This window comes from Lytechinus pictus, chromosome 18 (assembly GCF_037042905.1).
Source record: "Lytechinus pictus isolate F3 Inbred chromosome 18, Lp3.0, whole genome shotgun sequence".
In the NCBI taxonomy this organism is placed as follows: domain Eukaryota; kingdom Metazoa; phylum Echinodermata; class Echinoidea; order Temnopleuroida; family Toxopneustidae; genus Lytechinus; species Lytechinus pictus.
Window position 1 is genome coordinate 11179106 of NC_087262.1, and position 13331 is coordinate 11192436.

A 13331-nucleotide genomic window follows, 5' to 3' on the forward strand; every position below is an offset into this window, starting at 1 on the left:
TGAGAGAAGGGGAAGGGAGCGAAGAAAAGAAGGGGAAAGGGGAGAAAGAGAAAATAGAGGGGGCTTATTGTTTCATGGTAATAGGGATACCCTTTAGTTCTGCAGTACTTAGTTATGAAACTTGTTTACTCAGTAATGCTCACGCGTGATGATTAAAGGGATTTTCGACTATACAGAGGTGAACCGGGACGGGGCTTTCATTCTTTAACTTGGCTTGACTAACTCCTTTGTTCCCCGAAAAGAATAGTTAGGTTTGATAGTTAGCGTTTGCGTGAGCACCCACCAAAAAGAAAAGAATGGTTTGTATAGCTCCATTCTTGCTTTGTCGGCAAGTGATAATTAACTCGTTAAGTACCCATTCCACACACTACGTCATAGTAGCTTTCGAAATCATACTTTTACTTGGGTATGTGTTTAAACATTGAAGCTAAATGTGCTAGGAAATTTTTAAATAGTTACATTATGTAAATAGCTTTTGTTGCTTTGCTCTGAAGCGCATTGAGCATTTAATCAAGATGGAAAGTGCGCTTTACAAATGCCATGTATTCTTATTTTTATCTGCCATATAACACTGAATTCTGTATTATACCAAATTGTGACTTGGTTTTATGATTTCCAATTCATATAACAAATTATATTTTGAAGGAAAATCTTGCTTTACTGAAATAAAATAATTGAAAAAAATGTTTATAACTTTAATTAATGTCCGACTAATCTATCAATATAAAACCGCAATTCGTAAATATGATAGTTTAATCTTTACTTCGACGTCAATTATTCGTGTTATTATCATCCTGTAGGTGTATCAGGGATATTAATATTCGTTTTAATCCCATCTATAATTTTGTAAAAATTGCGCGTAATACATGCGTTGTTCTCATAAAGAAGCTGGAACCCCTCTTCATTTTTCTCATCATCCTCTTCCTTCTTCCCCTTTATTATTTCCACCACTTTCATCTCTTCCCAATTCGAATATCTACCAATGCAACTTAACAACCGCAATAGAGAGCAGGTAGTGTAATCAGATGTTTTAGCAAAAAGACAAATCTGTTCCATCTGTTACATTGAGGTAAATTTATACTTTTTACAGGGTGAGGGTGTTAGAGACCCGATTTGAACCGACATGAAAAGAATATCCTCATTTATTGTTGTTAACGCATCAACAAGTTACCCCCCCCCCCCATTTCTATGAACATCCTGTCATAAATTGGGAAGCGGATGTGATCAAAGGAGATCAAAGGTGTGGGCGGGGAGCAAGACTCTCCCAGACTGTTGACAATAACAAAAGAACCAAATAAAAAATCGATGAGCACAACCTGTTTTGCTGGCGTTCGCTTTTTGAACGTCTACTTTGTATGATCTTGGTCATACTAGTATTCGTTTCAACCTACCTTTTATTCCCTTCATTAGGGTTTGAAATAACTGTTTTTATCAACAATGTCAACGAATTGACGATCCCAATGTTGACCGCACGTTTGTTTTAACATAATGAGAATTCGCAAATGCCCTTGATATTCATAATTCTGTTTTATTTTAAGTTTGTCATTAATGTTTTTTTTATTGATATGAGATGTTTTCAATTGGTGATGTGTGGACCTCTGTTAATAACTTGTCAATTTTGATTTACAAAATAAAAATCAAGTCTGCTTATTAGTGTCTTTAATCTATTTTAATTCTTTTTTTTTGGTGTTTTGTTTTGTTGATATGCCTTTCTTTCTTCTTTTCTTATTCCACCCTGTGCACCCCGTTAAAACTCAAGGAAGAATGTTTCAAATGTTTTCTAGTTCTCACACTGTTCATAAGGAGATGGGATTAGGTGTATAGTTCACGCTGAAGGGAGAGGAATGGGTGCGTATGGAGAAAAAAAAAACTTATCCCAAAAGATAGAGAATTGATCTCCATTACATTAACCCTAACTAGGCCTGGCTTTTTTGGCTGTTCTGTGGCGGGGAGGGGGTTGATTCACCCCCCCCCCCCTCTGAGATCCGCCGATCGCGCGAGCGCCGCAAAAATTTGCATGCTTATTTATGCATAAATCATACTTTTTGTTCTAATTCACTAAATAAAGCTCCTAGAATGCTAATTTTTGGTGAAAATATTCTTTGTAGCATTCTTAACAATGACAATTGAAAAAAACTTCGGTTTGAAAATCAATTTCTTATGTATTTTATTGTTTTATGAATTTCTTATGTATTTCTCTGTTTTTCAACCTTTTGTTTTTCTTTGTTTTTTTCACCAGATTTATTGCACAACCTTTTTGAAGCATAATTATGCTAAAATCAATTGCTTTCAACTGTTTAAAGTAAAAATAATCATATCTTTATGGATAAGATGAGAAAACTCAATTTGCATTGACTTTGTACACAAAATCACGTTTTGGAACAATTTTTGGTCTGACATGCACTTACAAAATGTTGCTTAATTTCAGAACCAAGTACCCGGGCGTCGTAAATTTGGTCTCAAAAGATGCGCGAGACTTAAAAGTATAAACTGTGCGAGTGGCGCAATCAAAAAATTTCGCGCAGCGGAATGATCGCAGAAAATATTGAGGGGGGGGGGGGTTGATTCAACCCCCTCCGGCCATTTTAGGGTTAAACCACAATTGTGTCCTATTTTTTTAAATACAAGTTTGTATGATACATGTATGTCTCCCACGTAAGGCGTAAGGAAAAAGTTTACCTAATGCATTAAATTAGATTAATTAATTAGATTCATTGCGGTAAACGAAAAATGATAAGTTCGATGTTCCAGCCAGGGTGACCAGATTTCACAAAATTAAATACGGGACAATCGACAAAGCACTATATACCATCGGATCGACCGAGCCAGGCCAAAAAATCAACAAAAAAGGCTACACAATGTTAGACTTGTTAATAAAATATATTAAGAAAGGGAAGGGAGGGTGAGCGGAAGAAAGAGGAAGAAATGAGGAAACAAGAAATGAATTGAGAGGAAAGAAAAAAATTAAGGAAAAATTAAAAGGAAAAAAGTTTGAATAAAAGGATGAACGAAAGAATAAAAGACAGATAACGGTTTCCGTAAATTACTTGAAATGAATAAAGAAAGAAAGAATTAAAATAAAGGAAGGGAAGATGAATAAATGTGTGAAAGAAAAAAACATAAGGAGAAAAAAGAGAAAAGTAAGAAAAATGAAGGAAAAGAGAAAGAAGGAAAGAAAGAAAAATATTTCCTTCATTATTTGAAAGAAACAAAGACAGAAGAAAAACAGGAAGGAAGCAAGGAAGGGAGAAAGTGAAAGAATGAATAAGGGAAAAGAATTAAAAGGGAAAACAGAAATTAAAGAATGAAAGAAGGGATGAAAGAAAAGAAAACAAATAACATCTTAAATCAAAAATTAATCTACAATAGATTCCGATCACACTTGTTTAAAAACATAATGGTCTATCACAAGATAACCTAAGTACATGCACATGTAAACATAATGCAAGGGTACCCTAGGAAAAGTGCGGGCACGGCCAATATCATAGAGCACGCGGGAAACTGCAGGCGCGGCTAAACACCCTAGTCTGCTCCCCTTGAATACCCTCGGTTAGACGCGAAAGCACCCTAGGGTGTTTGCGTGCTCGGGCGTGACGTTTCCTGCGGCCGGCACTGTATATGGTTCAGATTCTATGAATAGTTATTCATATTTAAAGCATTAAAGCATCTTCCTAAATAAATACTAAATAATTCAGAATCTATGACATCCTTCCATATTCCATTTAAAGTCCAATGACTCCCTATAAATATACAATCCGTCTTTCAATGCTGACATAAATGGGTTTTCTAAAAGTTCAAACAACAATAAGTATGAAATCAAACAATTCTATTAAAGGGTTAATTTACTCCAATAATTTATAAATAGGTCATAAAGAATTATCCATTTACTATAATAAAGTATCCTTTATCATATCAAGTCAGTAATCAGTATTGTTTCTTTCACATACATTATTTATTTTACTTTCAAAACATACAACTCACCGGTGGTGCTGAATTAACTACGTGTATACAGAATTGATGAAATACCCTGTCAAAACAGGTTCTTCTCCTGTTCTCAAAGTTGGAGAATTAGAAGACCAAACCAGAAATTATTGACAGAATTAAATGAACAAATTCTCCTGAGGATCCATGCTCAGGCTTGGCATGTCCTCCCTCTCTAACTGGCTGGGTGTGTCTGCCCCAAGTGTATCTTTCTACATGTCCACTGCAAGGAACATGTACAAAGTTAATTTGCATATTTGCACCTGAAAATTCCTAAACACAAAACCCTATCCTGGGCTGAATAAAATAAGGCATGCAACTCAATTAAATCTTGCATTAAAGATTCTATAGACTAGACCCTTTCACACTAAGAAATTAAACCTCTTTCAGCAAATCGACTCACAGACATTTCAATGACCTCTGGCCTAGCTATTAGAACTTCTTTCACATTATAAAATTAATCCTCGATTTCATCACTAATCTCATTTAATCACCTTTCTCTATCATTCACCACAATTCACCACCAATGGCACAAAAAGCACGTTCTTGCATTCTCTATTTTACCTCTCTTTTAAGATACGCACAAGTAAATGCAATTCTAAATCCACTGTGACAACTATATTCAAAACTCCTGAAATAAATTAACGAGAGAAACGCCTCCGGCAGACTTGCCTGCATTACGGGATTCGATATAGCAGCAATGCTGACTTTGAAAATAGCTATTGAATAATAATTATTCACAAAAGAAAACATTCATATGATAATACAGTACTATGTCCATTGACAAAAAATGACCCTTGACCATGGTCATGTGACCTAAGATGCGTGCAAAACATACTTGATTACCCTTACGTCTATGTTTCATGTATGATGCCAATTCAAGCCAGAGTTCATTGACCTTCATTGTTCCATTTTGAACAATTTTCAGACAATTCGAAATCATGCTCAACAATATACTCATTGAAAACTAATCTTAAAATATACATTATGAATATATAAATATATATTATCTTATGCATCACACTCTTGAAATTAAAACCTCAACTGCTCCTTATATTTATACAGAACCTGCACCTGCATTGCACCCACTTGATCAATGTAGAATCACAAGTACTTTTTACGAGGCCGCCATCATTATCAAGGCTAATCGCTCACGATGGCGGACTAATGCATTCCGCTTAATTATCATTTCGTTAAATGGACAATATGTTTGTTTTTCATTTTAATTGCTCATGTTATGACCACAATATGGTTGATTTGTTATATATTTATCATGTTTATTACCTCCGTATATATTGTATATCTATGAAGTGAATGCAGAAATAAATTTAAATCAAATCAAGTCAAATAAACTTTTAAAGTCATGATGACAATTCCACAGATCCATCATTACCAAAGTTCGTTGACACTTAATGATCTTTGACCTTGGTCATGTGACCTGAAAGTCACACATGATGTTCAGGGATACTTGATTGCTGTATTATCAAAATTCAATGAACTAGATCCATGAAATTTTAAAGTTAGGATGACAATTCGACAAATACCCCCCCCCCAAAAAAAAAAAAAATAAACATGGCCAAAGTTCGTTGACCCTAAGTGACCTTTGAACTGTGTCATGTGACTTGAAACTCAGGCAGGCTCTTTAGTGATACACCATCATCCTTATGTCTAACTTTCATGTGCTATATGTTCATATACTTTTAAAGTTATGACGACATTTCAAAAACGTAACCTTGTTAAGATTTCAACTATGATTCCCTCAACATGGTCTAAGTTCATTGACCCTGAATGACCTCTGACCTTAGTCCTGTAACCTGAAACTCAGGCAGGCTGTTTAGTAATACTCGAGTATCCGTATATTCAAGTTTCATGAACTGGGTCCATATACTTTTTAAGTTATGATGACATTTCAAAAACTTAACCTTGGTTAGGATTTCAATGTTGACAACGCCGCCGCCGTCGGAAAAGCGGCGCGCCGCTGGATCCGCCAGTGCTGATTATAATATACAATCTAACACTCACTCTCACCATTTTCATGATAATATCAATTCATAAAAATTATAGCCAACCATGACAAAGTAGTATCAAAATTGTGCAATTTATGAACTATCACTTACCCATAAGTACTCGGTGTAACATAGCCTACACGATCAGCCAACTTATGAATCTGGTGCGATATGTTGGGGGCATTTTTAACAAGCGATATGCCAAGAACCTGAAAAAAAGGGATAACGGCTATCAAAACGAATGCTTTTCTTAGATCTAAGTCTAATTTCAGGAATGGGTGTGCCGCTGAAGTCTCTATAAATTAGGGAATAGCAATTAGTTTTTGTTGAGGGCCATACTATTTTGTTACACTATTCAATATTGTTTGATATCGTAAAACTCCGGTACAAGTTTTGTTATGGACAAGGGCTCAATAATGAAGAGGTTTGCCGTTAATCGCTAAATTGCAATGGCCAATCAAGATAAGTATGATATGTGAATATTGTTCAGAACACTGATGAGGAATCGGAAGCGGTCTTTCATATTGGCAATCAATATTGCCAAACTTTTAGTTACGGGACCTAGGTTAGCTCTTTCGCATTCATTTAGAGTAATTATTGTAACTTACACTATTATAATTGTACCCAATAATATCATAATGATTATCGATACTTTATGCTTACTTTTATCTCGGAAAGCCAGTCCAGGAGAGCCTTATCAGATTGCATAAGCTCATCAAACTCAAACGTTCGGAGGCGACCCGAGGTCATGACGTCAGAACCCCACAAATCAAGCTTAGCGTCGGCTATCGGATCGCGATCGGATTGATCGAATCGGTTACACCGGAGCCAGTTGCTGGGAACGTTCGTCAAGTGACCGTCGCTCCATTTGATGGAGAGCATTTGACCGTCTCGGTTGATTGTGACGTCATCGGCTTGGATGTCCAAATCGAGATGCTATGACGTAACAATAACATGAAAAAAACTTTTGTCGATCAGCATTACTCTGAAGGGGAGAGGGGTGATGCCTTATGCGCATAGTTCAGAAGGATTCAGACGATGAAAGAGGAGAAAGATATAGAATGCAAACAAAAAAAAGAAAAAAAAAGGGGGAAAGAACGTGGAAAAGGGAAAAATATTATTGATAGGGAAAAATATTAGGCTATTTCAGTCACATAAGCAGTGAAATATAAACATAAACTTACACAGTAATTTAAAAAAAATGAAGAAAAAAAGAGGAAATATAAAAGAATGTGGAAAATGAATGTTTTATGGGTTGGGGTTATATGATGTTTCCAGTCACTTAAAATCGTTTGACATGTTTAATGATTCTTTTGACGTGAATTTGTCAGAGCTTCATCTTGTCTCTATACGGTGAACCCTTTTTACATACGTGAATGGTGGGAAGGGTTATTTATAAATAAAAAAAGATAAGTTTATCTAGTGCCTTTAGTCCCGCTTACCTGGGTGTACTTCAGTTTTCCATGTGCTCCTTTATTGTAGCATCCTTCGCAGTGACAATTGCTCTTTAGCCAGACATTAGGGTACCTTTGGCTGTCACCATCTTCCCACTGAACGACCACCATCTTCGCATCGATGTCCTTGTCGACGTCGGTGATGGGGATCGATCTCGCCCAGTTGTGGTCAGCGTACAGGGCAGCGTGGTCGTCGAAGGCGGAGCTTGCTGGCTGGCCCCATCGTGAGGCGGTCGTTGATTTCTGCCTTTGTAGAACTGTGAATCGATATCGGAACGTGCATCTTTTACGAACATAAATAGTGAACACTTTCCTACTACGTATTTTTTCATTGTTCATTAATTTTATGAGGCCGCCATCAAATTTCAAGCTTAACCGCTCACGATGGCGTTCATTAATTACACGGTTTTGTTTAATGTAAATTATATTGATAGTGATTTTTTTTAACCTGATTGCTAAGAAAGCATGAATGCTTGTTTTTTAGCCAGCAACCAGAGGACCGACGCGTCAGCTTAAGGTTCTCTCCGAGGGATCTGGTAATGAGGATTAATACCTTACCAGAGGGCACAAGCGCACCAAATGGGAATCGAACCCGGATCACCTGAATCTGAAACCCCCGCTTTACCGACTGAGCTATCGCGCCTCCCTAAATACAAAGAGAAGATTATGATTCCTTTGTTATTTTGTATTACATTTTGTATATGACTATATTGTCTTTATTATGGATTAATTTGTATATTGTATAATTATGTAAACACATTTTATATTATGTATTGTATTTTGAACGTAGAAATGAAAGCAAACAAACTAACAAACAATGTCTCGCCTTTCGTAAATTATATTTTGTCCGTATTATAATACCCTTTTAATCATATTGTTATATGTTATCAAAAAGATGAAATAACAATAAGATAATTAATTTGTTACAATTTTTATATACAATTTTAACACGTTTGATTGAAAACAGAAACACCTAGAACGGGGGCGTCGATCCGTTTTCCAGATTGGGGGGGGGGGGGGGCAAAATCATGAATCAACATTCCAAATGAGCTCGATCAAACAAAACAAACAAACAAACTCGCACACACACACACACACCCTCTCACACACGCACCCTTTTATCTACACACAAACACACACAAACACCCTCACACACACACACAGACACCCGCGTACGTACCCTCACGAACGCTCACGAACCCCCCCACACAGACGCACACACACACACACAGACGCGCGCACACCCTCACGAACGCTCACGAACTCCCCCCCACACACAGACGCACACACACACTCACCCACACACACACACATACGCGCGCGCACCATCACGAACGCTCACGACCCCCCCTCCCCACACAGACGCACACACCCTCTCACACACAAACACACACAGACGCGCGCGCACCCTCACGAATGCTCATGAACCCCCCCTCACAGAGACGCACACACACCCTCACACACACACAAACGTGCGCGCACCCTCATGAACGCTCACGACCCCCCCCCACATACAGACGCATACACACCCTCTCACACACACACACAGACGCGAGCGCACCCTCACAAATGCTCACGAACCCCCCACCCACACAGACGCGCACACACCCTCACACACACACACAGACGTGCGCGCACCCTCACGAACGCGCACGACCCCCCCCCCCCCCACACAGACGCACACACAGACGCGTGCGCACCTCACGAACGCTCACGACCCCCCCCCCCACACACTCGCACAGACGTACACACCCCCATACTATGTATAGATATTAATAACATAAGTATATACCACTATACCGAATCGAGACTAATATCAAATCTTCAAATAAATGACACAAAACAAAATCATAATGAATGCATAAACATATATGTAATGAACTTTCTTGAAACAGGGAATCTTGCAGTCCGAAAAGTCTATCGATTGTTAAGCATCATAGACATCTTTGAACAGTCCAATCTGTGGACGTTTACACACACAGACAAATAAATAAATAAATTAAACCAAAATTATATAGGCTCTGCACAATAGATCTGTATAAAAAGAAGTAATTTTTTTTTTCCGTACACACAATTAACATATCTTTTTTCGAACAATCAAAACGGAGACAGAACGGGCAGTTGCAGTCCTATCTTCGCTTTCCAAAATTCAAACAAATACATCCATGGTTGATCATCATATTTTAAATATTTTAAAAATCCACGAAATTCATGCATACAAGTAGTTTTTGGACTCTCAAGGGGGAGCCGGATGTGCCCCCCCCCCTCCCCGGGTCCGCCTGTGAACGTAATTCTATCATTACTAATCATCCTTTATCAAATTAACTAATACAAACATTTCGTTTTATCTTCTTTTTTCAATCCCCAAATACAAGTATACAATCTTATCAAAGTGCCGCCTTCATTGAAGTCGATACTAATACCTCAGTCACATTTGCTCTACGGTGGCCGTACGGCGAGTCGAAACAGCCGTTTTTATTTATTTATTTTTTGTAATAGCTGCGTATATAGGTGTTTTGAATAAAAATGAATAAAACGGCTGTTTTCGACTCGCCTTACGGCCACCGTAGAGCAAATGTGACTGGAGTATCAACGATAGCAAATATTTTGAAATCTGGAGGCGGTAGAATTATCCAAGTCAAAGATCATTCTTTTGTTTGACTCTGTTATCACTAAAAATAAATATGATAATATAGATACATGTGACACCCACTATTTTTATTGTTTTGTTTAGGTAGGGGGGGTAATCGTCATTAGCCCGAGAACGTGATCATAACAAAATTGACAACAGTTTCCGCCCTCCAATTCGTCCCAGTCACTTTAACCTCTTTCATTTCTACCCCTGCCATTTAAAAAATGTTTTCAGCTCTGCAATTTACATCTGCCATTAATCTCTGTAATTTACATCTGCCATTTCTACCCCTGAAATTCTTACTCCTACCATCTTTTACCCAAGTCATTTTTACCTCTCCCATTTTGACCAATATTTAGGTCAATATGCGCTCCCATTTTGACATGTATGTATTTATATGTATATATTCATCAGGTCTCATAATACAGGTCTCTATTATAGGTCTATAATCAAGGAGGTTTAAAATGTCATAAAAATGTCTCGGTATAATCCAAGTCTCTATACAGGTCTCTACTATTTTATTATTTCTTTTTTTCAGGTCTCTCATAGTAATGATAAAAATAAAAATAACAATCCGCTTTTATATAGCGCTTAATGCATCGGAACGACGTGTCTAAGCGCTTTACAATTAAATATATTATTACCCCGGTCATCGGATTCACTCAGTCATTCCCGCACAGAATGTATGCACATCTTCCACTCCCTTGGGAGTATTCCAGTCAGTCGCCAGTAAGGCGCACACAGTAGGCCCACTGGACAAGCTACAATGACTTTCACATCCTACCGGGTACCCATTTCGCACCTGGGTCAAGAGTGGCAAAGTGTGGATTAACGCCTTGCCAAAGGACGCTAGACCGCGGTGGGATTCGAACACACGACCCTCTGTTTACAAGGCGAGAGTCAGAACCACTACACCATGGCTCCTCTACGGTGGACCAATAAACAGGTCTCCAATATTGTTGTCATGCCAGACGCCACATCTCTACATGCAGCCTACATAAGCCCACTTATCCTTTATTTTAAAAACAAACGAAGCATGCACCTCTAAACCCGTTGGACCTGCTCGCCCTGATGATGTAATTAGTATTTTAAAAAAGAGGGAGCTAGATGTAGCGTATCTGGTAAAATCTATTAAAAGGTGCGAGCGAGCGAAACGAGCGAGCAAAAATCCAGTTTTGTAATAGATTTTGACATATTGGGGAAATAATATTATATTTCACCCTTCTCTCATTCCCTTTCTTTCCTTTTTCGCCACTGCATGTTGACATATAAAGACGGAGAAGATTATACGACCGTCTCGTAGTAACTTTATTTCACTCTTTTCATCGGGGGGGGGGGGGCACTCAGATTTGGATAGGGTAGGGGCGCGCGGCCGAAGAATCTGAAACCATAACCTCACCTCAAGAGCAGAAGTCGCCATGAAATGAGTGGCTTGAGAACTGGATGGCCCTCTGCAATGGCGGTGCTGGGAACTAGAATTTATAAACATGACTGGGGGTCTCCGAGAATTGACGCTTGAAATGAGGTGCTTGGACACGGGGGGGGGGGAGTTATCTATGAAAAAGGGTGAAAAATTATATTATTTTGAACTGCTGGCATGGCGTGAAAAGGGGGCCCTATAAGGACCGCACATACCCGTACTTCCATTATACCTGAGTACTCCCCCCCCCCCCCTCTCCGGGCATAAATCCTTCACCAACTAATGAGTGACCGCCAGTGTTTCAAAGCTCTCGGAAAATTTCTTCCACTATGTAAATTAAACATAATTCATGATATTATAATCAAATGAAGATGAGTCATAGTAAAATGCAACTTTTCTAATATTGAAACAAACAAGTACACATTTTCATATCAAAAAGCTTACTCTGTGTGTTCTTTCTTGGATCAAAGCAAACCAGTTGTCTCGAGATAAGACATCCTGAAGATCCAAGTGGAATCTTGGAAGACAAGAGCCGGCTGGCAAGAACCCGGGCAGATTGCATTTTTTACCCTCTTTTACTTGAATGTTATTCTACAGCAGCGGTATTTCAATTCTGTCTGTCACTCTGAAATGAAAATAGGTATCACTTTAAGGCGATGTCAAAATATTTTGAAAAGAACGGCCACGGGCTGGAGATAAAGACGGTCATATCATGAATCGAAGTTAAACACTACCTGTTGACACAACACCGATAATCAGCATCAGTTTGCCCGATATACTTATACGAGCAAGCATATTTTGAAGAGCGTAAATGCTAATGTGGGTGAATGCCTGAAAGTTTGCGCGTACTTTGACACCAATCAGTACATGGCCCTGGGAAGCGGGGGTGCTGATGAAGCACCCCCATAATTTGCCTGGGGGTTGCTGCGTGTTTTATACACCATGGTCAGCACCCCCTGGAAAGCTGATAGGTATGATAAAAAATAGAAATTGTATCAAAATCTCCTTCATATTGCATTTTGTTGTAAGATTTTTTTTTTTGCTTGTCAAAATTTTCTTCAACCAAAAATTCCTTCATTTTGTAGCGAAACCATTTTTATTTTGGCTTCTAAAGTTTCTCGTGACCAAAATTACCTTCATTTTGTAGCGAACCCTCTTTTTTTCTTGACAAATTTTAACCAGCCAGCACCCCTGTTAAAATCGTTCACTATGCCCCGGTGAAAACCTGGCAGTTTGAGCGCACTTTGACACCAACCATTACAATTATTTCAACAATTGTTGAGATTCTTCCATCTTTCTCGCTACTTTTTTTCCCTATATGATATCTTTTTTTCGTAGTAGGGCCTATTTGTTTAATCTTGAGCTTTCACATGTTTAATCGCTTTATGATTTATGTAGGTCTGAACAGTGTATACTGAATCATTTATTTTCATCATTATTTATTTATTTATTTTTTATTCAATGTATTTTTTTTCATTGTTTTCTTTATTTTATCTTATTTTAATTCATAAAATGTACTTATAAAAGGGGGCCTCCACCCTACAAGCTCTGCTTTTTAAGTTGGTCTCCTTCCCTTTCGAATCAATGGTATTATTGTATTATAAAATTGATTTAAATGTTATATTTTGTGATATGTATATTGAATTATCATTGTAAATATAAAAAGATTGAAAGAGGAAATGAATGAATTGAATTGAATCATTATTATCTTTTATCTATGTGTTCTCCTCATATATTCATGCATGCTGTGCTTACTTTCAATTTTGTGGTTAACATATTGATTATTATTGTTATTAATGTAATTATCATTATGGTTATTATTGTCATTATTATTATTG

The 13331-nt window shown here is 37.8% G+C and overlaps 1 protein-coding gene across 1 annotated transcript; it reads right to left on the reverse strand.

The window, feature by feature from the left end:
* Positions 1-1701: 1701 nt before the first annotated feature.
* Positions 1702-12134, reverse strand: LOC129281184 (gamma-butyrobetaine dioxygenase-like). Its single transcript, XM_064113066.1, has 5 exons — positions 11938-12134; positions 7430-7698; positions 6651-6923; positions 6099-6196; positions 1702-4048 (listed from the first exon to the last, which is right to left on the reverse strand). The coding sequence occupies exons 1-5, from the start codon at positions 12053-12055 to the stop codon at positions 3964-3966; spliced, it is 843 nt and encodes a 280-aa protein (XP_063969136.1). The 5' UTR covers positions 12056-12134; the 3' UTR covers positions 1702-3963.
* Positions 12135-13331: the final 1197 nt, after the last annotated feature.

Excerpts from the sequence above, each read along its gene's own strand:
- LOC129281184 (XM_064113066.1), bottom strand. The coding sequence starts at position 12,055 with ATGCAATCTGCCCGGGTTCTTGCCAGCCGGCTCTTGTCTTCCAAGATT. Across the intron at positions 6,924-7,429 it reads GAAAACTGAAGTACACCCAG|CATCTCGATTTGGACATCCA; the intron begins GTAAGCGGGACT and ends GTTACGTCATAG. Across the intron at positions 4,049-6,098 it reads GTTACACCGAGTACTTATGG|GAGAAGAACCTGTTTTGACA; the intron begins GTAAGTGATAGT and ends CTTTGAGAACAG.